The sequence below is a fragment of the Hyperolius riggenbachi genome, chromosome 6, assembly GCF_040937935.1.
Source record: "Hyperolius riggenbachi isolate aHypRig1 chromosome 6, aHypRig1.pri, whole genome shotgun sequence".
Taxonomy (NCBI): domain Eukaryota; kingdom Metazoa; phylum Chordata; class Amphibia; order Anura; family Hyperoliidae; genus Hyperolius; species Hyperolius riggenbachi.
Window position 1 is genome coordinate 165,399,719 of NC_090651.1, and position 25,312 is coordinate 165,425,030.

General features: G+C 45.8%; 1 protein-coding gene across 2 annotated transcripts in view; it reads left to right on the plus strand.

The window, feature by feature from the left end:
- The window catches only part of LOC137522589 (cytochrome P450 2D6-like), a 131,787-nt gene that overhangs the window by 75,586 nt on the left and 30,889 nt on the right, over positions 1 to 25,312 (plus strand). For both annotated transcript variants that reach the window (XM_068242667.1, XM_068242668.1), the window contains 2 exons: positions 13,732 to 13,919; positions 22,182 to 22,323. In XM_068242667.1, the coding sequence (XP_068098768.1) occupies positions 13,732 to 13,919; positions 22,182 to 22,323 (330 nt within the window). The remainder of the gene's footprint in view (positions 1 to 13,731; positions 13,920 to 22,181; positions 22,324 to 25,312) is intronic.

Below are 25,312 nucleotides of genomic sequence, written 5' to 3' on the forward strand. Positions count from 1 at the left end.
CACGTCTCACATATTTACTTGTAGTAGGAAGTATGGGTGAGCTGTAATGCAATGTGGAAGGCAGCGCACAGTCCTGGTTAAGGCAACTGAAGTGAGAAAACCATGGAGGCTGCCATGTTTATTTCCTTTTAAACAATACCAGTTGCCTGGCAGCCCTGCTGGTCTGCTTGGCTGCAGAAGTGTCTGAATGACACCAGAAACAAGCATGCAGCTAATCTGTCAGAAATGACAATACTGTAAGAAACACCTGATCTGCTGCATGCTTGTTCAGGGTCTATGGCTGAAAGTATTAGAGGCAGAGGATCAGCAGGATAGCCAGACAACTGGTATTGCTTAAAAGGAAATAAACATGGCAGCCTCCATATACCGCTCTCTTCAGTTGTCCTTTAACATCCCCTGCCACGGTGCATATGTACGAACATTCAGATTCTGATTGGCAGAATTTGGAGGAAGGTTCTGAATTCCAATATGACAAGTGCCTCAACACTAGTAGCCAGATTACTCCTAGTATGGGTAGCTATATTCTATCCAGGATAGGTAGCCCACTATAATTGCCTCCAGTATAGTAGGTAGTCAGGTGCCCCCCCCCCCCCCCCACTAAAGATAGCCAGTATAGGGACCAATAATTTCCCCCAGTATAGGTAGCCAGACTCCCCACAGTATAGGTAGTAGCCCATAATTCACCACAGTCAGGGGCGTAACTAGAAGGCCCCCTTGCAAGAATGTGGGCCCCGCTCATGGCAATTTTAGTGGGGCATGAGGGGTTGCAGCATGAGGGGAGAGCTTGGTAGCACGTCGGTGGGGAAGGGGGACAGTCCCCCCTCCCTCCCCTCGGGCTCTCCCCTCTGCGCTCCCCTCCTGCATCTATGTAAGTGTCAGCAGCAGCGGCAGCAGCTATAATTACCTCCATTCACCACCGGAGGTCGCCGATCTGCAAGGGCGTCACATTACTTTCACATTACTTCCTGTTTTAACAGGAACTAATGTGAAGCACTTGCAGAACGGCAACCTCCGTGGTGGATGGAGGTAATTATAGCTGCTGCTGCTGACACTTACATAGAGGCAGGAGGGGAGCGCAGAGGGGAGAGCCCGAGGTAAGGGAGGGGGGGGACTGTCCCCCCTCCCCACCGACATGCTACCAAGCTCTACCCTCATGCTGCGCCCCCTCCAGTCTCCCAAAATGACCATGAGCGGGCCCTCCCGTGGGGGCAGGGGCTGCTTCCCCTATTGTTACGCCAGTGCCCAGAGTGTAGGTAGTCTTATGTCCTCATAGTATATTTAGACAGGGTCCTCCCAGTAAAGGTAGCCACCCCCTCCACTCTCGCTCTCTCCCTCTCTCTCTCTCTCTCTCTAAGTTACAGAAGGCATCACTAGCCTTCCCTCTTTAGCTTCCCATAGTGTCGGGTCTTCACGGCTCCAGCTGGCATTGCTCAACATGTGTTTCACCAGCACCTACCAGTATATCACATGATGAGAGACACTGGCTGGAACCATGGAGATGCTAAGTGGTAAGCCACTAGACACCAGGGAACTGTTCAGGGTAGGTAGGACCACTAGACAACAGGGGAGAGGGGGGGGGCAATAGACACCAAAGACCTGTATGGGGGGTGCATACATAAAAAAGGGCACCTGGAAAAAAGGGCGTGCGGTGTAGCTGAAATTTAATGATATTGTCAACCATATTCTATCATTTCTTCTTGTAATAAAAATCTGAAAATATTGTGTATGACACTGAAAACGATTATATATGTATAATCGTTATAATTGTATAAAATTGTGTATAACCTTCTTTTATCGTTTCTTCATGTAATAAAATCTGAAAATATTGATTATAACAATGAAAAAAAATAAGTACATTCATAATAACTGTACATTAGTAAATATTACCAACATTTTACTGCAACTAAACCTAACCCTACTCTCACACAGAACCATCCCTCTACCTATCCCAAACCCTTAGGACCCTCCCCCCCCTATGGTGCCTAACCCTAAGACATCCCCGGTGGTGCCTAACCCTAAGACCCCCCTGGTAGTGCCTAACCCTAAGACCCCCCCCCCCCCTCCCCCCGGTGGTGACTAACCCTAAAACTCCCATATAGTTTACCAAACTATTTTTTAAATCGATATATTTGGTTATTTGAGGAATATTTGTATTTTCCAGAGAATATCGTTTTAGTTATAAAACTTTACGTAGATAGAAACGATAACTATGGTAAGTATGTTTGTAAACGTTATTATATGGGAAGTATGTTTGAAAACGTTATTATTCACCGGGCGCCCATTGTAAACGTTATTATTCACTCGGTGGCCAAATCTCCTGTTGGGCACCCGTCAAAAGATATTTAACTAGATGGACGTATGTTTTTTTTCAACCCAAATAACTATGTAACATGAGAGTCAATGGCGGCACCCTTTTTGTTCACTTGCCTCATATGCCCAAATTTCCTGCATCTCCATTAGACACCCGGGAACCTTATAAGGGAGGGACTAGGCATTGAGGTTGGCCCGTGACTTGGTCCCAGTGTTCACTTTCGACCTCCTTTGTATTTGAGTTTGACACCCCTGCTCTAGATTGTAAGCTCGCAAGGGCAGGGACCTCCTAGTGTTTTTTATTCAGATGTAATTTATCATCTGAACATGTACCAATATTGGTGATGTCTCAAACCACACATCAACAATGTCTGTATTTGTATTGCTGGATGCCCCAATAGTATAGAGATTTGAATCTCTCATATTTATGTTCCTTACTATTCACTCACTGTTTTGTACTATGTACAGCGCTATGGAAGATGTTGGCACTATATAAATAAAAAATAATAATGCATGATCAGCTTCAGTATTCAGGTGTAAACTTTTAATGGGCTCATTCAGGCAATTTCAGTTATCATTATGATTTGAAAAGAACACAGACACTTTACAGTATGTGATAATTAATTGCTTCACCTGAGCAAATTCCACCATCAGAATAAAAGCTTTGTGCATAATTATTTATAATTTTTCCGACAATTACCAATATTTCATAAAATCTGCCATGGAATATACATTTATGAGAACATTTCTCTCTCTCTGTAACGAATGTGGAATCGTCTCCGTGGTCAGCGCACCAGATGTGCGCTGACACGGCGGATTTCCTCCACAAGCATATAAATTTGCAGGAACCCAGCAGTAGGTGCAATGCACCTGCAGAGGGAAATTCCTGATGGCAGGTGGAGCTGTGGAGTGCAGAGGAACAGCTCCTCTGCTCTACCACACACGCCAGACAGGAATTGTACGAAGGGAAGAACCGTAATCGCAAGAGAAGTGATTGAGAGTGAGCACAGAGACAGATTGTGTGTGTGTGCATAAAACTAGTCGCCAACCCGCGACTGTGCACACACCACAGCAGATACGAAGCAGGAACGCGATCGCAAGAGGTGCGATCGCCAGACGTGACACAAGGCTACAGCAAGGCGGAGCACGAGAGTAGCAAAGGCACAGTAAATCATACAATGAGGAGATACGGAAAATAACAAACGCTAGCTAACCGCGAACACCGCACTCATTCGCAACAGTGCACGTGGTTATGCGCGGTCTCCACGTGATAAGCACAATAGAGACAAGCACGCCTAACTAACCATCGACAGACAAACATGAAAAAGAGGACGCGAACGCTTGCTTAACGGTTACCTCACCGAGCCTCCAGCAAGCGTCCGTAGCAGACAAGACAGACACATGAAAACAGGGACAAGCGAGAGATAGGATCCACAGCACTAGCGAGAAGCGAGTGCGATCCAGGTACAGAGTAGCAGAACAGAAGGATCCACAGCACTAGCAAAAAGTGGCTAGCGCGATCCCAGGAGACAGAACAGAAGGATCCACAGCGCTAGCGAAAAGTGGCTAGCACAATCCCAGGAGACAGTACAGAAGGATCCACAGCGCTAGAGAAAAGTGGCTAGCGCGATCCCAGGAGACAGAACAGAAGGATCCACAGCGCTAGCGAAAAGTGGCTAGCGCGATCCCAGGAGACAGAACAGAAGAGATAGCTGGTAGCAACCGCTGCACCAGCTATACTCCAAGAACAAAGATCAGAACCATTTCCTGTACCCGACCACCGCTGGGACAGGACAACAGCAACAGAACAAACAAACAGATAAACAATCCTAACTGCACTTAGGGAATCTGCCTAGCACAGTTTCCAGGAATTACTCTAAGCTGATCGTCAAACCAAGAGCATGCAGCAGGAAACAAAGCAAGCGCTCACCAATATGGGCCGCATCTGAATGACTCACCACCTCATATGCACCGCTTAAATAGCTCAAATACACACTCAGCAATCAGACAGATGCAAAACATATGCAAAACTAAACTAAATACTTACCATGCAAAACAGGATAGCACAATGGGTGCTGCTAGCCTGGTAGTTACAGAACTGTGGATACAAAATATAGGTAAAAGGCTGCGCATCCCTGACCCAATACTGTACAATTGAATGGTTAATCGCTGTGGCGCACACCGCCCCCCCTGGACTAAAATGTACGCCCGCATCCAAACAATGCAATACTGGTCTATGGAGAAATTTTAGCTTCCATCATAGTTTTGCATGCAAAAATATAGATATACTGGACATCTGCACCAACGTTGAGGTAAATCTCCAGAGCAGATGTCCTAACACTAAACTGACCTAAGTTAAAAGCAAGGGTAAAGACAGCAGCTGCCAGGGTAAAGACATTTGCTTTTAATTGTCTGTATTGAATGTAAGTTACACATTTTAGCATAGCAGCTGCCAGGGTAAAGACATTTGCTTTTAACTTAGGTCAGTTTAGTGTTAGGACATCTGCTCTGGAGATTTACCTCAACGTTGGTGCAGATGTCCAGTATATCTATATTTTTGCATGCAAAACTATGATGGAAGCTAAAATTTCTCCATAGACCAGTATTGCATTGTTTGGATGCGGGCGTACATTTTAGTCCAGGGGGGGCGGTGTGCGCCACAGCGATTAACCATTCAATTGTACAGTATTGGGTCAGGGATGCGCAGCCTTTTACCTATATTTTGAAACCAAGAGCATGGCTGACACTCTCCCGAGTGTTTCACAGGAAGACTCCTTATGACCAGCGAAGCATTGTGGGAAAGACATAGTACTTATAGTACACGCCTCCAATGAATGTGGCCAGGCAATTTGCATGACAACGTATGCAAATTCCTCTGCAAGCACAAGCTGCAAAACTGACAGAAGCTCTTCTTTCCAGAGTCCTGCAGCATGCAAACCTACACAATGGTCAAAAGGCTGCCTGCCTGCACAGGCAGCTGAGCAAATCATCACAGTACCCCCCCTCTAGGGTCGAATTCCAGACGACCCTCACAACTGCTATTAGCAACAGACTCAAACTGAAGACTCATGAAGGTCGGGGCAGCCCGACAAGGTCCAATTCCAGAGTCAGTCCACCCGAAACCGACCTCATCGGAAACAGAAGCCACCGAAATATGCCCATCAGTACTACCAGTCTCAGTATAACACCCATCAGGACTGTGAACGCCAGAGAAGAAGCCATCGACACCCTCCAGACAATACCCACCACCTTCCATGGAGCGTCCGAAAATACCAAACCTGCCACAATACCTGTTCAAAGTGTCCCTTACAACACAAAAGCCACCGTTGATCTTATCCAGGGTACCAAGCAAAATTTCTCCCGGAATCTCCGAGAACCTTTTGAAGCTCCACAGAGATCCCAAGAGGGCAGAACAATCACCAGGCTCACATGGAGAATTACTAAGAACCCCCATGGAACCAATGACAATTCCGGATTCAGAATTACGAGGACACCCATCAAGATCAAGACTTTCAGGGACCACTTCTGGGCATGCAAGCAGGCAGGCCATATCAGAGCATGTCTCCACCGAGGAAGCATCTGAGTATGCTGGTAACCGAGGCACACTTGGGCTTTCTGGGTCACAGAGCACACTGGGGTACACCAGCACAGGAGAAACCTCAGGAGTCAGGACATGTCGGGGAACTGCCAACCTCAGAGTCCGGCACGACAAGACCAAAACCAGTACCGGACAGAGAATCATCATGAGTGGAGGTCACAGGCACTGGACTTTCAAAAAAAGACTCGGATACAAATTCAGAAATTTCTGTGACAATAATATCATCATTGACTACATATGAGTGAAGCTCCATCAGAGCTGAAAAGGTAGCCAGCAAGGCAGCAATGCCTACGGAAGAGGGTAACACCTCAGAAGGACTTGGGGGGCAGGAGACATCTCCTACAAGTTCTGCACCCTTTGGGAGGAACTCGGAGACCTCCAGAACATCAAACAAGACCTCAGGAACATCATTTTTCAAGTATTCTAGGAAGGAGTCTGAACTATCCATGTTACAGGGCAAAACTGGAACTTTATCTTGTGGACAGGGCAGATGTCCCAAGGAAGGTTCCACCATAAACTGAGATTGAATTTCATAATCATGAGGGGAATGTACAGGCATATTCACTGGACCACACACTGACTCCCTAACTTTAATCTCACTGCACCCAGAATTCTGCGTAGCAGTCAAACTAGCTTGCAATTCCAAAACTGCAGAAAAACAGGTGAAAATAGCAGCAATACCTAGACGAGCCTCTAGGGACACACTGGCGCACGGAAGGGGTTGTTCCGGGTGTCTGGAACCACCCCCTTGCACCTAGACCGGAAGTGCCTCCGGAATCTGAGCAGCGGCAGCCACTGAATGTAATAGTGCAGCTGCCGCTTGCTCATGTGTGTGCGCAGTAGGGGGGCCCGGGGCCCGCTAGCCGTGTGGGGAGGAGCGCTGTCACCCTCCCTATTGAGGGACCCCCCAGCCAGATATGCTGCTTCTTCCCCGCAGCCCCGCAGTCTCCCGGAGGCAGATCAGGGCTACGGCAAGATGGCTGCCGAAGCCCTGCTCTGGAGACTGTGTCTCCAGTACAGGGCTTCGGGAGCCATCTTGCCGTAGCCCTGCACTCTGCCTGTCAGCGCGGGAGATGTGCTGCAGGAGGATCATCGGGGAGCTGGTGCCAGATGCCGGGAGAGGAGAAGACTTCTGTCAGGTAAGTGATTCGTTTTTTTTTCACATGTGCATTTTTTTTCTAGTTTCTGCTGCCCACATTACGATTTTCAGGTGTCTGCTGCCCACATTACGATTTTCAGGTGTCTGCTGCCCACATTACGACTTTCAGGTGTCTGCTGCCCATATTACGATTTTCTGGTCACTGCTGCCCACATTGCGATTTTCAGGTGTCTGCCGCCCACATTACGATTTATTTTTCTGGTCTCTGCTGCCCACATTGCGATTTTCAGGTGTCTGCTGCCCACATTACGATTTTCAGGTGTCTGCTGCCCACATTACGATTTTCTGGTCACTGCTGCCCACATTGCGATTTTTAGTTGTCTGCTGCCCACATTATGATTTTCAGGTGTCTGCTGCCCACATTGCGATTTTCAGGTGTCTGCTGCCCACATTACGATTTTCAGGTGTCTGCTGCCCACATTACGATTTTCATGTGACTGCTGCCCACATTACGATGTTCTGGTCACTGCTGCCCACATTGCGATTTTCAGGTGTCTGCTGCCCACATTACGATTTTCATGTGACTGCTGCCCACATTACGATTTTCTGGTCACTGCTGCCCACATTGCGATTTTCAGGTGTCTGCTGCCCACATTACGATTTTCAGGTGACTGCTGCCCACATTGCGATTTTCAGGTGTCTGCTGCCCACATTGCGATTTTCAGGTGTCTGCTGCCCACATTACGATTTTCTGGTCACTGCTGCCCACACATTGCGATTTTCTGGTGCCTGCTGCCCACATTGTGATTTTCTGGTGACTGCTGCCCACTTTACGATTATTTTCTGATGACTGCTGGCTGCTGCCCACATTACGATTATTTTCTGATGGCTGCTGCCCACATTTCGATTATATATATACACTGGCTGTATGCAGGGGGAACTGGCTATATACACTGGCTATATGCAGGGGGATCTGGCTATATACACTGGCTATATGCAGGGGGAGGCATCTGGCTGCATACAGTGGGTATATGGGAATATACAGGGGGGGGGATCTCTGGCCATATATACAGGGGATCTGACTATATACACTGGCCATATATACAAGGGGGATCTGGCGAAATACAAGGGGGAATGTACTGAACGGGGAGTTATCTGGCTATATACTATAAATGGGGATCATATGGTTACTTATCCTAACTGGGGGGGGGGGGCCTCATCTGGCTACCTGTGTGATAAATGGGGGTCATCTGGTCACCTATACTAAAGAGGGGTGGGGTAATTTCGTTATCCATAATAAAGGGGGGTTATCTGGCTACTTAATCACTGCCACATTATATATATTTTGGCGAAACGCTACTGCATCATGTGTATTTTGTAGGGAAACACTGCGCATTGTGTGTATTTTGTGGAGAAATGCTGTGCATCATGTGGATTTTGTGGGCAAACGCATGCGCGGTAGTGTGCGGCTTGCCAAAAGAGACCTATCAGGACCCCCCCCCCCCCCCCCCCCCTTGAAAATCCTGGATTTGCCCCTGGGACACTGCAGGAGATATTGTACAAGGCAATATTGACTCATCCAGAGTACAGGGTGGAGAGTCAGAACTTTCTTCAAAACAAGAAAGGGGTTCCCAAATGTCAGTGTGATTGGACATCATATTGTTATTCATGGTACAGGGCAGGCTCAGAGAAACCTTCTCTGGACCCAGCAAAAATGCTTCAGAGTCAGATTCGTAAAACCAAAGTGCTGTCTCACTCTTAGACTCGGCTAACGATGTCGAATCCGAGGAGACAGAACGCAAAATTTGCGGATCCAAGATCGCTTTAGATTGCGAAACTGATGCTTCCATAGCGCAAACCTCCGCGATCTGCGTAGCAGACTGCAAGGCATCTAGGACAGAAACACGGGAGCAACTGTCACTAGGCAACAGGCCTTCACAGGTGTGAACAGAATAAGGCATAGATTAATTTGCAAAAGAAGTGGCGACAACAACAGAAGAAATTTTATTAGACACATCAATAATTTTCGTAAAGTTGCATAACTTAGGAATTTTCCCCATAGTAGGTTCATAAATGGACGATCTCAGAGAACCTGAGGGAAAATATCTGTCTTTCTTAGACAAAGGACCACACAGACCTTTAGCAGCCATACGTGCGGTGGCGACATCAGACCGCACTGGTTCAACTTCCACACAAGCAACTGCTCTGAACGACTTGCACTCAGGCTTCAAACACTCAGTAGCTTTGGGAAAGGAAATGCATTCAGAACTCACTTTCTTTAAATCCAGAGGATTGGAACAATCGTCCGTTGACAATGTGTTTTTACAAGAATTAGCAGATTGAAGCGCATGTAGTTCATCCAAAATTATTCTCCACACGTCAAACAGCGGAGTCACAAAGTCAGAGATACATTCACCAGTCTTGATTACAGTGCATGCAGACTCAATGCACGCATACAAAACTGCTTCATTTTTAGAAAGGTAATGATTGCAAAACGATCTCCAATCACCTTCCAATTCATAGACCAGGAGCTCAATCTCCCATTTCTCAAATGGGGGTTCCCATGCACACTTAACAAAGGATGAACAATCATAGTGCGCACAGTCTACAGATGGAACTGGAGCAGGAACAGAACGGGAAACTTTTACCTCTTTATTGGGATCAATTGATTGGTATGTGTGTAATTCATCCAAAATCGTCTGCCATACAAACATCACCAGATCCACAACACACTCATCACATTCATCAGAATCAATCAAAAGGTACATAGAGTCAAGACAATCGTTCAGGACATCCGCGCTTTTTGCAATATAAAAATCGCAAAAGGTTTTCCAATCAAAATCAAATTCTTCCACCAAGGCCCCGATTTCCCATGAGGCGAATGGTGGTTCAAACAACCCGGTGTCTAAATAATCTCCATATGGGTGGGGATCAGGAACGAGTACAGATTTTTTAACTGCTTTAATATAGCGTGCGATCCTACCTATAATAGGATCCACATACGCTTTTGTCTCAGGCAATGACATCTGAAACAAATCGAAGGTTCCCTCTGCCCTGGGAATTTTGGTTGGGCTGGTCATACTGTAACGAATGTGGAATCATCTCCGTGGTCAGCGCACCAGACGTGCGCTGACACGGCGGATTTTCTCCACAAGCGTATAAATTTGCAGGAACCCAGCAGTAGGTGCAATGCACCTGCAGAGGGAAATTCCTGACGGCAGGTGGAGCTGTGGAGTGCAGAGGAACAGCTCCTCTGCTCTACCACACACGCCAGACAGGAATTGTACGAAGGGAAGAACCGTAATCGCAAGAGAAGCGATTGAGAGTGAGCACAGAGACAGATTGTGTGTGTGTGCATAAAACTAGTCGCCAACCCGCGACTGTGCACACACCACAGCAGATACGAAGCAGGAACGCGATCGCGAGAGGTGCGATCGCCAGACGTGACACAAGGCTACAGCAAGGCGGAGCACGAGAGTAGCAAAGGCACAGTAAATCATACAATGAGGAGAAACGGAAAATAACAAACGCTAGCTAACCGCGAACACCGCACTCATTCGCAACAGTGCACTCGGTTATGCGCGGTCTCCACGTGATAAGCACAATAGAGACAAGCACGCCTAACTAACCATCGACAGACAAACATGAAACAGAGGACGTGGAACGGAAACCATACATGATTCCAAACATTGTTTACAAATAAATAACTGCAAAGTGGGGTGTGCATAATTATTCAGCCTCCTATGGTCTGAGTGCAGTCAGTTGCCCACAAACATTGCCTGATGAGTGCTAATGACTAAATAGAGTGCACCTGTGTGTAATCTAATGTCAGTACAAATACAGCTGCTCTGTGACGGCCTCAGAGGTTGTCTAAGAGAATATTGGGTGCAACAACATCATGAAGTCCAAAGAACACACCAGACAGGTCAGGGATCAAGTTATTGAGAAATTTAAAGCAGGCTTATGCTACAAAAAGATTTCCAAAGCCTTGAACATCCCATGGAGCACTGTTCAAGCGATCATTCAGAAATGGAAGGAGTATGGCACAACTGTAAACCTAGCAAGACAAGGCTGTCCACCTAAACTCACAGGCTGAACAAGGAGAGCGCTAATCAGAAATGCAGTCAAAAGGACCATGGTGACTCTGGACGAGCTGCAGAGATCTACAGCTCAGGTGGGGCAATCTGTCCATAGGACAACTATTAGGGCCCTTTTACACTTAATCAGTTGGTATGCGTTTGTGTGCGTTAGTACGCGTTAGCAGTGCATTGGGAAGAAGATTTCAGTTAAAACGCGTTAAGTGTGAAAGGTGCCATAGGAAACCATGGGCATTACTTTGAAAATCAGTTTTCTTTCCGTTTTTACTGAGAGCAACTGATTAAGTGTAAAAGGACCCTTAGTTGTGCACTGCACAAAGTTGGCCTTTATGTAAGAGTGGCAAGAAGAAAGCCATTGTTAACAGAAAAGCAGTAGAAGTCCCGTTTGCAGTTTGCCACAAGCCATGTGGGGGACACAGCAAACATGTGGAAGAAGGTGCTCTGGTGAGATGAGACCAAAATTGAACTTTTTGGCCAAAATGCAAAACGCTATGTGTGGCAGAAAACTAACACTGCACATCACTCTGAACACACCATCCCCATTGTCAAATATGGTGGTGGCAGCATCATGCTCTGGAGGTGCTTCTCTTCAGCAGGGACAGGGAAGCTGGTCAGAGTTGATGGGAATATGGATGGAGCCAAATACAGGGCAATCTTGAAAGAAAACCTCTTGGAGTCTGCAAAAGACTTGAGACTGGGGTGGAGGTTCACCTTCCAGCAAGACAACGACTCTGAACATAAAGCCAGGGCAACAATGGAATGGTTTAAAACAAAACATATCCAAAGTCCAGATCTAAATCCAATTGAGAATCTGTGGCAAGATTTGAAAACTGCTGTTCACAAATGCTGTCCATCTAATCTGACTGAGCTGGAGCTGTTTTGCAAAGAAGAATGGGCAAGGATTTCAGTCTCTAGATGTGCAAAGCTGGTAGAGACGTAACCCTAAAAGACTGGCAGCTGTAATTGCAGCAATAGGTGGTTCTACAAAGTATTGACTCAGGGGGCTGAATAATTACGCACACCCCACTTTGTAGTTATTGATTTGTAAAAAATGTTTGGAATCATGTATGTTTTTCGTTCCACTTCTCACCTGTACACCACTTTGTATTGGTCTTTCACGTGGAATTCCAATAAAATGGATTCATGTTTGTGGCAGCAATATGACAAAATGTGGAAAACTTCAAGAGGGCCGAATACTTTTGCAAACCACTGTGTGTGTGTGTGTGTGTGTGTGTGTGTGTGTGTGTGTGTGTGTGTGTGTGTGTGTGTGTGTGTGTGTGTGTGTGTGTGTGTGTGTGTGTGTGTGTATATGTATATATGTATATATATATATATATATATATATATGTACAGACATCACTTCCTGGTTAGCCGCCATGTTTTTTGTGTGTGAACACAATGGCCTCAATTCACTAAGCTTAACTCCTGTCTTTAATAACTCTTTTGAGCTATTTTACAGTTATCACCATGGTGATATAATTGTGATAACTGTAAAACAGCTCAGAAGAGTTATTAAAGACAGGAGTTAAGATTAGTGAATTGAGGCCAATGTGTGATTAACAGCCAGGATCGTGGCGGGGAGTGGCGGAAACGGCAAAGAGGGATCCAGGAGATCACACTGACTGCAAACGGGACTTCTACTGCTTTTCTGTTAACAATGGCTTTCTTCTTGCCACTCTTACATAAAGGCCAACTTTATGCAGTGCAATCTCTCTCACACACACACACACACACACACACTAATATAGTATGTATATATCTTGTTATAGCATACTACAAGTTTTTATTACATAGTGAATTATCTGCACTCCAGTCTGGGATTCTCACAGTTTCTCAGGCAGCTCCCTCCCCCCTCAGCCTCACAAACTGCATCAGTCTTGTCTGAAACTGAGAGCAGAACCTGCAGGGGGCATGCATAACTTGTATGCATTACAAAAGGGGCAGCCCATTCATCTCTGGGTTGACAAAGAAAAGAAGATTAGATATATTACAGAGACAGTGCAACTAGAAAAGGCTTCAGTAATCCAGACCACATTAGAACATGTATAGGAACTTATAGGATAGAAGAAATAAGGCTGTACATTTTGTTACAGAGTCTCTTTAAAGTCATAAGAAGCAGTGCCGACCTTTACCTTTCATCTCTTTCAAGTTACTGTAAGACTGTCTTTATGGTCAGAGCACACAGAGGCCATTTTTGCTGACCAGCTCAAGTGTAGTGGCAGCCAGGCAGACCCTTACCTCTCTTCAAACACTGCAGTGACAATGCTGTTTTCTACATTTGCACTTAACTTTGGGTCATCTGCAAAAATAGCAACATTTCTTTCTTCTCAATCTACTAGGTCATTGTTATCATAAATGAATTGAAGAGTCCTGAACCCAGGACCAATTTGTAAATCAAATGATCTGGAGTGTGGTTTGAATTAATAAAAGTCTGCTCTCTGTATGTAGATTCAGAATCTTTAGCTCATGGTTTACTTTTTATTTATGTACGTTTTAATTTGAGCTATTTTTATTGTACAGCACTGAGTGTTGATGCTTTATAAGTAAAGATGAGAATTATTATCAAAGTTGCACTGAATTTCCTGACAGTTCTTAACAACATTCTGATTCTCTCAACTTTAAATAAGCCAAAGTCCAGGAAGAAATTGATCGAGTGCTTGGAAGAGAGAAATCACCAACCATGGCAAATATATTGGAAATGCCGTATACTAATGCTGTTATCCATGAAATCCAGCGCTTTGGCGATATCCTGCCTCTGGCTTTACCCCATATGACCTCTAGAGATATGGATATTCAAGGATATTTTCTACCAAAGGTATTATAATTATTACATTATTTTTCATCTGTTTTATAACAGAATACATGTTATTTAACCCTTTCCAATCCACTGTTGATCATTCTCCTTAGCTCTTGATGAAGGAGCATAACGGCTGTTGCTGGGGTACAGTTGTTCGATACAATCTGACATGGCACCAGGCCCTTCAGATCAAGGTATCGGACGTAGTCCAACACTTTGATCCTCTTTCCAGCCCAATGTGGACATGTGGGCTCCCTGCTGCTTGCACAGGTATTCTGGTTTCAGGTTGCACAGAAGAAACATTTCTGTAAATCATCTTCTCATCTTATACAAATTAGAGAACAATTTAGTAATCATATTTACCAAAAAACTAGTGTATACTCATCTACTAAGCTAAACTGTCACTGGCCGTATTCACTATAGTGAATTCCAGCCATTGACAATGGTGCAGCATTCTTATGGACGTATTTTCTTGGTAGAGATAAGAATTCTTATTAGTGTTAGGCAGAGGAGGGGGAAGGTTAGTGTTAAGCATAGACCTGCCTAGGTAATGAGGGTGCTAAAGGTGTCGTTAAAAATGGCGCTGCCATAGGCGGCAATGTTAAAAGCCGCAATTAGTGGTTCTAAGCAGTAATTTGGGCTACTATTCATCATTTATAACCAATTTTTTGCTATTTATAGCTGTTATTTACAGTTCATAGCCTCTAAATGTGACTTTTTTACTACACACCTGAGACCAGATTGATCTATCCACCTGACACCAGAACATTTGGAGGCAAAGGTATTCCTATAACATGTGAATGAAGGTTCTGGTGTGCTTAGAAGAGATCTAGGGGTATAGTTTATATAAGTGTACTGGGGTAAGATGAGAAAGATTAGCCTGTCTCTAGCCAAAACCAGTTTGGTCAAATAATTCTGGATGGCCATCTCTTATTCCTTCTTGTCCAGCCCCTTAATATCTTCCCCATCAACTGATCAACTGATGCACATCCAATCAATGTTCACTCTATAAAATGATTGAACATCAATGAAAAGGTCTTTCATATCCAAGAGATTTTAATTGGCTGCAATGTTTTGTTTTTGTTTTTCAATTAAGAATTTTATAAAACGGCAAAAATACAGACATGCCAAAAACTGAAATAAATCACATGCAGAGTGTCACAGGAGCCCTAGTGGTCAGACCGCAAATTGCCTTCCAATCGGTTTCAGCACACAGACCAAGCAAGCTTTGGTCGCGATCTTTGCGCAGAAACCGACGGAAATTTGGGCAGCAGCCCGACCAGAAGGGAGCCCGTGGGTTACGGAAATACACTTTACACACTAGTTCAGGGTATAACTGCCACCACCTCTGTTACCATGGGACAGAGGAGCCCGCTGACTGTCTGAACCTAGATCTACAAATAAAAACGGTTATAACACGCTGTATTCTGTCTAGCTAGCAACAATACAATAGTAGCGTCTCTTCAGAAGTCTGGTTCAGTTTGTGCATGCTGCGAAGCAGGGTAGCGGAACAGTGAATGACTTAGATAAAGTCGTTTATTCACGGCAATATAAATAATTAATATATACAGACAATTATTAAAATCAACAATTATTAAAACAGTAATAGCCAGTATGAAAAATAAAAGAAAGGGAGAAAAAATACTTAGTTTCATGGAAAATGTCCTTTTGTGGGAAAATCATCAAGTCCTTGGTTCCAAGTTCCGCAAAGTTCTTTGTTTCAGCTAAGTTCAAGCAAAATGGCCACCACTTGTTCCTCACGGTGGCCGTGTGTTCATGAAGGTGGAAAAATGGAGGAATCAGGCCCGCCTGCCAGCCATGTGCTTTTGATTAAGCTGGTTTGGGGGTGTGGCAACGCCGGCCCCCTCTGAGTTACCCATCAATGACAGTTCATTCCCTCTGAGAGATTTTAGGTTTTAAACTTACAAACTGCCGTACCTCACAAACGATACACGTTATATTTAGGGGGATAACAGATTAATACTTGTCGGAAAATACAGATTAATATGACATTAGACATGGCTAGGGCAGCGGGTCCAGTTCTTGAGAAGGGTCATACCTCAATAACCGGATGGACTATCACAATGAGTTTCATGTCAGCACGATGGCCAGATTTTACCGAACAAGACGATATGAATTTTATAGCTGTGCGAGGTATGGTTGCCATATAATCATCAAGAAACCATACCCCACATGCATTCATATCTGGCCTGGTCGGAGCCGCTTCGGCTGGCTTTCTATGGCCCCCCCCTGTGGAGATTAGCTTCCTGAACTCAAGGGTTTGTTCCTGCTCATTAGCATATCAAAAGAGCTATCCTGCAGTTAAGCTGATGTCTTCTCTTTGCTGAGAAAAGACAGATGCTCCTACACAATCAATCCAGATTCTATTGATCTGAAGCGCAATCGATGCAGAGAATCGAGTGCGATCGCTTTTTCTTCACGGGCGGTTCCTGGACGTGTTTGCGGCCCCGCAACCGTCCGTGACACAGAGTATTGGGTACAGTGCTACAACGTGCGAGAAACACAGGGTATGCATAAAAAGGGAAATACGTCTAAAGCAATAATAAAGACTATATAGCAATGATGCCTATAGAAGATAAGTCAAAATAAAGGGTCATCACATCGCCACCCTCCTGAAGGAGTACCAAACAGACCAAGGAGCCCAAATCTCACTAAATTGATCCCCACCATTGGGCAGTAACAAATTGATCTCCTCCAATTGATATATTTTGTGGAGTTGTGGGTTAGGGCAAGTAGGCCAATAGACGGGGACTTCCATTCTTTAACTTTGAGGGCTTTGTCCATATTGCAACAGAATTGGATTAATAGTAGGTTCTAATACATAGACAGGGAATAAGGCCACCCAAGAGTCAGGCAGAATGCTAGCTTCCATGCCAGAGGAGGCCAGACGAGGACAGCCATCAGTGTTGTTGAACTATTGGGCAAGACCACCAACAGTGACATTAATGAGCTGTTTGGCCACATGGAAACACTGGCCCTTATCCAATTAACTTTTCTCTTGAGTTTTCTTCCAGGAGATAATTTTTCATCTTATCTAAAAAATAACTTTTCAGTACTTTGCAATTGAAACAGTGCTAAAAAGTAGATAAAAAGTAATATTAAACTTGCGTATTTTGAGTAATGTCTTGCCTGCTGGAGCTTTAAAGATATTTTACTGGTAAGGTTTAACCTGCTGGGCGTTCTGATTTCCGTGGCCGCGCCTGATTTTTTTTGTATCATGCGCTAGCTACATGATTCCCCCCCCCCCCCCCCTCCTGCTCCCTCCCACCCTTTCCGATCGCCGCCGGCGATCACGCCCATAAGGAAATCCCATTCTGAACGGGATTTCCTTCAGGGCTTCTCCCGTCTCATGACGTCACAGGGACTCCCGATCCACCCCAAAGCGCAGCCTGGTGGCGATTGGCCAGGCTGCGCACAGGGTCTGCGGGGGGGGGGGGGGCCTCTTTCGTGTCGGGTAGCAGCGGATTGGCGACGAGCGGCGGCGATCGGAGCAAACACGCAGCTAGCAAAGTGCTAGCTGCGTGTTTGAAAAAAAATTATCAAAATCGGCCCACCAGGGCCTGAGCGGTGCCCTATAGCGTCTCTGGACGAGCTCAGCTCATCCAGAACGCTAGGGAGGTTAAAAACATCTCTTGTGAGAAAAGTTAATAGTATGTGAGTCACTGTTTTAGTGAATCTATTGTCTAAGAAGCTATTCAAAATATCTAATTGCATATGATGGCCTTAAAGCTGAGCTCCACGATTTATTCCACTTACTCTGATCTTACCCCAACATTAAGAGATTTTGAGGAGTTACAACCTTAGAAAATGTACTAACAATAGAGCATAATACTCACAAGGCATGTCACCTGGCAGCAGAGCCGGATTAAGGCTACATGGGGCCCTAAGCAAAGTAACTGATTTGGGCCCCCCATCATGTCGTAATAGAATCAGAAGATGCAGCTGCACAGCAACATGCCACACACACCGGGGCAGCCGAGCTACTGGTTGCTATGGGCAACAGCCCGCTTTCCTCTGTGGGTGCACAATGCAGGGAATAGCAGCGGCAAAATGCAGAGTAAGAGATGAATGGCTGGGACATTTGCACTCAGGGACTGGGGCACCCCTGTGAAGAGGGCGCCAGATATCACAGCAGCAGCACTTTCCCCCTGCATCTCCAGCCTGGCAATAGCAGAAAGCTCTGGACACAGCCAAACCGGAAGCCGTTCCCCAGACAGAATTACATAACCACCCCCACCACCGAACAACCGATTTCTCCCAAACTAGACATCCACCATGCAGCCTCCATCCCAGTGAATACGATAGTCCAGCAGAGAAGGCAGCCGCAGCGGGGGAGAATGACAGCACCAGATGACTCACATTCACCTATTGCGATCCAAGCAATAGAGGTCCCGTCATCCGGAGCCCATCTGTATCCTCTAGAGAGCTGCCGCTCTGTTACTACTACTATTACTACTTCCTACTTCCTGTCTGATCTGAGAATCAGCAAGTTCAGAGCGAGCGGCTGCACTGTAGAAGAGACAGATGGGTTTCAGATGACGGGATCTCTATCGCTTGGATCATGGATAGGTCAGTGAGCGTTTGCCATCTGCTGCTATCATTCGTGCTGCAGCTGTGGTTCTCTGTGGGAAGGGAGGGCGGAGTGGGCAGCGGCAGAGCGCACAGTAGCAGGAGGGGGACCTAGGCGGAGAGCCTGGCTCTGAAGACAATCAGCAGCGCACGGCATCATTTGACAAAACAAGACAAGACAAATAACATTTATATTGCACTTTTCTCCTGGCGGACTCAAAGCGCCAGAGCTGCAGCCACTAGGACGCGCCCTATAGGCAGTAGCAGTGTTAGAGAGACTTGCCTAAGGTCTCCTACTGAATAGGTGCTGGCTTACTGAACAGGCAGAGCCAAGATTCGAACCCTGGTCTCCTGTGTCAGACGCAGAGCCCTTAAAGGGACTCCGAGCAGTGCCTGTGGGTATGCCTTTAAGCATACCCACACCTAATTAATTACATCCTCACACCTACCAGCATGATGTTTGTAATTATATCCCCCTGGGTTCCTTATATTTCATTGCATTGTGCTGAATCGAGCTGCCGACTTTGGAGAAAAGTCGTCCTGTGGCCGCGATTTCGATCGCGAATATATCGAAAACTAAAAGGCATAGGGCGGCCGTTTATATATCATTGGAAAGAGGAGAAAGAGAGCTTTAAAATGATATGCAACTTTCCATAGTTACTGCACTGCTCAGAGTCCCTTTAACCATTATACCATCCAGCCACCGCTGACAGGATGGCGAGGGCTGGTTTATGTGCTGATGGGGCCCCTTTGACTCTGAATGGGGCCCCAAGCGACTGCTTTTGTTGCCTGGTCGGTAATCCGGCCCTGCCTGGCAGGGATTGGTACCAGATCTCTTGGACAACATTGCAGGGCTGAACCTGTACAGATGCATCACTAATCTGCAAGCTAAGCGGGGGGTGGGGGGTGAGGGAGTTCTGATGGAGTGGCAAACAAGTGACATCCTGCAGTAGCTGGGGTGAGTGGGGAGAATAATGCTCTCAGCCAGTGCTTAGCCGAGTTGATCCGGCAGGCTAATCTCTGGCCATGATATCAGAGGGCATCTGGGTCAATTGTACACAGAGGCGTAGCTAGGGCTTTCAGCGCCCGGGGACAAAGATTATCAATGCGCCCCCTAAGGTGAAGGCTGCGCCGCGCCAAAAAAGTGGCGTGGCCACATAATAAACATGGCCGTGGTTATGGGTGGAGCCAAATGTATATGGAGGTTAGCAGGCTCACACTCACCCACCCTCCCTCAGTATGTACCTTCCAGCATGTTCCAAGACAAATTCAGCAATCATGAGCCCCCCATCAAGACAAATTCAGCAATCATGAGCCCCCCCCATCAAGACAAATTCAGCAATCATGAGCAAATATGAGGCCCCCAACATGACCAACTCAGCAATCATGAGGCCCCCAACAAGACAAATTTAGCAATCATGAGGCCCCCAACAAGACAAATTCAGCAATCATGAGGCCCCCAACAAGGCAAATTCAGCGATCTTGAGGCCCCCAACAAATCATGAGGACCCTAACAAGACAAATTCAGTAACCATGAGGCCCCCAACAAGACAAATTCAGCAGTCATGAGGCACATAAATAGACAGCATCTCACATAAATAGGCAGAATGCCCCCTTAATATGGTAGACACCTCTCACCTGGCAGCAGTTCCCCAAAATACACTCAATCTGACAGCAGTGGTTTCCCAAAAAAAGGTAGCCCCAAGTCTATAGGTGTCCCCAGAATAGGTGGCCAGCAGTGTAGATGTCCCCAGAATAGGTGGCCAGCGGTATAGATGTCCCCAGAATAGGTAGCCAGTGGTAGAGATGTCCACAGAACAGGTAGCCAGGGGTATATATGCCCAGTATATGTAGGCAGGTGTATATGTTCTCTCAGTATATGTAGTCAGGGGTATATGTCCCCAGTATATGTAGTCAGGGGTATATGTCCCCAGTATATGTAGTCAGGGGTATATGTCCCCAGTATATATAGTCAGGGGTATATGTGCTCAGTATATGTAGCCAGGTGTATATGTGCCCAGTATATGTAGTGGGGAGTATATGTCCCCAGTATATGTAGTCAGGAGTATATTTGCCCAGTATATGTAGCCAGGGGTATATGTGCCCAGTATATGTAGTCAGGGTTATATGTGCCCAGTATATGTAGCCAGGTGTATATGTGCCCAGTATATGTAGTCAGGGTTATATGTGCCCAGTATATGTAGCCAGGGGTATATGTAGCCAGGGGTATATATGCCCAGTATATGTAGCCAGGGGTATAATATGCGTCCAGTATATGTAGCCAGGGGTATATGTGCCCAGTATATGTAGCCAGGGGTATATATGCCCAGTATATGTAGCCAGGGGTATATGTGCCCAGTATATGTAGCCAGGGGTATAATATGTGCCCAGTATATATAGTCAGGGGTATATATGCCCAGTATATGTAGCCAGGTGTATATGTGCCCAGTATATGTAGCCAGGGGTATATGTGCCCAGTATATGTAGTCAGGGTTATATGTCCCCAGAGTAGGTAGCCAGGTCCCCCCCCCCTCCCCAGCAGGAGGGAAGCAGTGCAGAGAAGAGGGAGAGCTGTGCGGACGGTGGAGACGGGGGCCATCTCCCCCCCCCTTTCCTCACTTTAGGGTGCTCTCCCTCCCTCGCTGTCCCCTCCATTAATGTCCGGGTGGCTGGCAGTGGTGGGCGGAACTTACCTCCGTCTCGTTGCAGCGCCGGATGGATTTGCCGCTACTCGGTCTGGTCCAGACCAGAGCAGCGGCTGCGGCACCCGAACTTCCGGCGCCGGAGCGAGACGGAGGTGAGTTCCGCCCGCCGCTGTCAGCCACCCGGACATTAATGGAGGGGACAGCGAGGGAGGGAGAGCACCCTAAGTTGAGGGAAGGGGGGAAGACGGCCCCCTTCTCCACTATCCGCACAGCTCTCCCTCTTCTCTGCGCTGCTCCCCTCCCCAAAAGAAACAAAAAATAAAATAAAAACGCAGCTCAGCTGGGCGCCCTTGGGGACCCGGCGCCCGGGGGCACTTGTCCTACCCCGACCCCCCCTAGCTACGCCCCTGATTGTACACACACTAGATTCTCAGCAGATCGACCACCTCGCCTGGGTTTCATCTACTGCGTGTATGAGGCTCAAGACAAGCCATTTGTCTTTCAGGGCCTTGTTTCATTATGTATTAAAAGGATTTACTAATTTGGAACATTTACTATATTTGGCAGGCAAAAAAAATGAACCTTAGCTGATTAGATCCATCCCAGACTTTTGGAATCTCAAAGAACAAATGTTTATGTTAAAGTACATATACAAAATACATTGAGAAAAATGTAATGAAAAAAACACTTGTAACTCTTACTTACTTGTAACTCTAGGAAATTAATAAAACATTCCAAATATACAAAATGGTAGAATAAGGCGTAATTTGAAGATATATTTGGAGAAAGCTTCTGATCACCCAATAGGTCATACTCATCGAAATTCCATGCAGTCCTCTTTCCCATCAATGCCACTAAGATGAGCTGAAAACTTTTGACACCTAATAGGAGACAAATTTTTTAAAAATCCAGACCAAGTTTGCCGAATTTTGCAAGTTCTCCAATGTTCCATAATGATCTCTAATACCTCAGCTATTTTTGCTTTATAATTTAGTTGCAGTGAGTAAAGTGTCATTTAATCTAATGCATTTATTTGATGTTAAAGGGAACTACAATCATCACCAACTTGTCCTCTGTGCTGAATGATGAGCAGGTCTGGGAGAAACCATATCAGTTTTATCCAAAGCATTTCCTTGATGAAAATGGCAAGTTTGTAAAGCAAGAGGCTTTCATGGCTTTTTCAGCAGGTAAAAATGAAAATAAAGGCTATAACGTTGAAATGTTAAAAGGCGTGTCCATAAACAATTGATCTGATGCAATTTCAAGGGTTAAAAAAAATCTATAATTCATATTATATAATCATGCAAGAACACTTTCGCTCTGCATCGCACACACTTTGCTAGCAGATTAATTTTCTGATTTACCAATGCCTACATGTACCCTAATATGTCTGGGGCAGTAACCCGATTAACTAAAGCTTTTGTATGCTACATTTAGGCATATAGGTGTGCGATTTCATTTGCTTTTGACTTGCTTTCTTCAGCACCACACATCACCTACTGCTTAACTAACACTGACATTATTTTAGCTATTATTTTAACTTTTATAGATTTTATAATTGCTTTAAGAAAAATAACAGCGTACCCACATCAAGCCTTTTTTTAAAGTGTACCCGAGGCGATATGTGACACGATGAGGCAACCATGTGTATGAAAAGTACAAAGCATATTAATAACAGGCTGTTTTACTTGCTTTATTTTGCTGCCTGAAAGAGTTAATTTCTATGCACGGAAGTGACAGCTTCTGTCTTGTCAGTACTTTGTCAGGAATATAGTAAACATCACTGATAAGCTAATTACAGTCATAAAAGTTTTCCTGGCAGAATACAACTTCTGAGGACAGGAAGAGATAAAAAAAAAAAGGTCAATAGTACATATATTTTAACTCTGAGACCCATAATAGGCTGCTACTGGTTAGAGATAGTAAAACATTCAACCTACCGTATTTTTCGGACTATAAGACACACTTTTTTTCCTCTAAAAGTGGGGAGGAAAAGTGGGTGCGTCTTATAGTCCGAATACTAAATTTTGATTGGCTCTGTTTCCCTCCTCGGTCCGCCCATCCCCTCCAGAGTGCTGTCCCTCATCCCCTGTCCCATTGGTGTCCTCAGCAGCTTTTACTTACGTATGCCTACGTTCGGGACACGAGTGTGAAAGGGCCACCCACTTGCTGCTCTAATTGCGATCCCTGATGCTTGTGCCATCTATCACCGCCAATCACCGCCGCTGCCCGGACTGTTGAGAGACCCGAAATAGACAGTGGTGCACGCTGGCCCGAGAGACATCTATTCCCAGAGAAAGCATCACATGCTGCACGCCGCAAGTTATGAAAGTACGGTAATGTCAGCAGGGACCGCATTAACGAATCAGGCGGGGGGCACTGCCCCAGCCCGCCAATCATGGCCGTTCACAGCTCCCTCTCCTGACTGGACGCGATCGTGTCAATCCCAGGACAAAGGCTTATCATTGGGGCCAATCACTGCAGTGCACTGTCCCCAATGATAAGCCTTCGTCCCGGGATTGACACGATCGCGTCCAGTCAGGAGAGGGAGCTGTGAACGGCCATGAATGGCGGGCTGGGGCAGCGCCCCCCGCCTGATTCGTTAATGCGGTCCCTGCTGACATTACCGTACTTCCATAACTTGCGGCGTGCAGCATGTGATGCTTTCTCTGGGAATAGATGTCTCTCGGGCCAGCGTGCACCACTGTCTAATTCGGGTCTCTCAACAGTCCGGGCAGCGGCAGTGATAGATGGCACAAGCATCAGGGATCGCAATTGGAGCAGCATGTGGGTGGCCCTTTCACACTCGTGTCCCGAACGTCGGCACCCCGGCAGCTACGTGATACATCCGTGTGGATGCAGGAACCCGCAATTGGCAGTGTGCTAGACCGTGCCAGAGAAGGTGACTCAGCCATAGTGGCCACGTGGTGTCCTGTCCACCCGGAAGATGGCCGCAGCTCCCGACAGGTGTACCACTGTCCAGAGCCTGGCATGCACAGGCCCCCCAGGATTGGGAGGGGAGCAGGGGGAACTCATCCACAGGGCCAAACAGGGGACCCATCTTGTATACCGGTAAGCTTCCAGCACAGGGTATTGGGGGACAGTACACCAGAGACAACAGGAAGATGGAGGGACAGCGCACTGATGGGGACTGGGGTGGAGGACAGGGGGATAACTGACACATGACAGAGGATACACTATAACACCAGAGGAGGACACGGAGACAGAGGATGCAGGGGGACACAGGACATAGCGGGATGGAGGACATAGGAGGAAACCGTGACACCAGGTAAAAGGAAGGTGCAAGGGGGACAATAATTGAGGAGAGAAGGTCCATAAGATGCTCCTGGACCATGCTCACACCAGGTTTAGTATAATTTTTTTTTTCCTTGGTTTTTGTCCTCAAAACCTGGGTGCGTCTTATAGTCCGGAGCGTCTTATAGTCCGAAAAATACGGTACTTTGTAAATGTGTAAATATAAAATAAAACCATGAGATACTTAAAGATCATTTTTAGGAGTAGGAGGATAAATATAATTGTTTATCTCATCAGTTTATTTTCACCTTGGTTTCATTTTAATCTCTATTTCAATCATTTTTATTGAATGTTCAAGGAACAGTAAGAACAAAGAATATTGTAACATAAATATACAACAATGTAAAGAATTCAGTGAGTAGTACAGAATAAATTTTGACCGTTTGGTCTAGTTGTATGAACAATAATGAACATTCGATGGAGATTAATATCTAAGTTGCTCAATATAAAAATATCACTCATAAATGGAAATAAAAGATCTGACTAAAATAGAATTGTTGGGGGATAAAGGAAAATTCACAAACGCAAAATTACCCATTGTGATAAAAGCTAATCTACATGTGGCTATATGCATTCATCAACCAAAGAACTAAAAACCATTTACTATTCCAATCGACAAATCCCTGCAGGCTGTCCACAACTTGGCTGGGTGCCACCGGACTTCCAAAAAGTCCACCAAATGACGGAAAGACCGGGCTCAACCACACAGTGCTTATAGCATGTTAATCTTCATTACACAGAGCAATACACAGAGCACCCTCCTTTATAAAGCGCAGACTAGCCCAAAACATAGTGATGGTGTTTCTCTGTGTATTCTGCCCAAAATAAATGAAGATTTACATGCTATAAGCACTGTGGTCA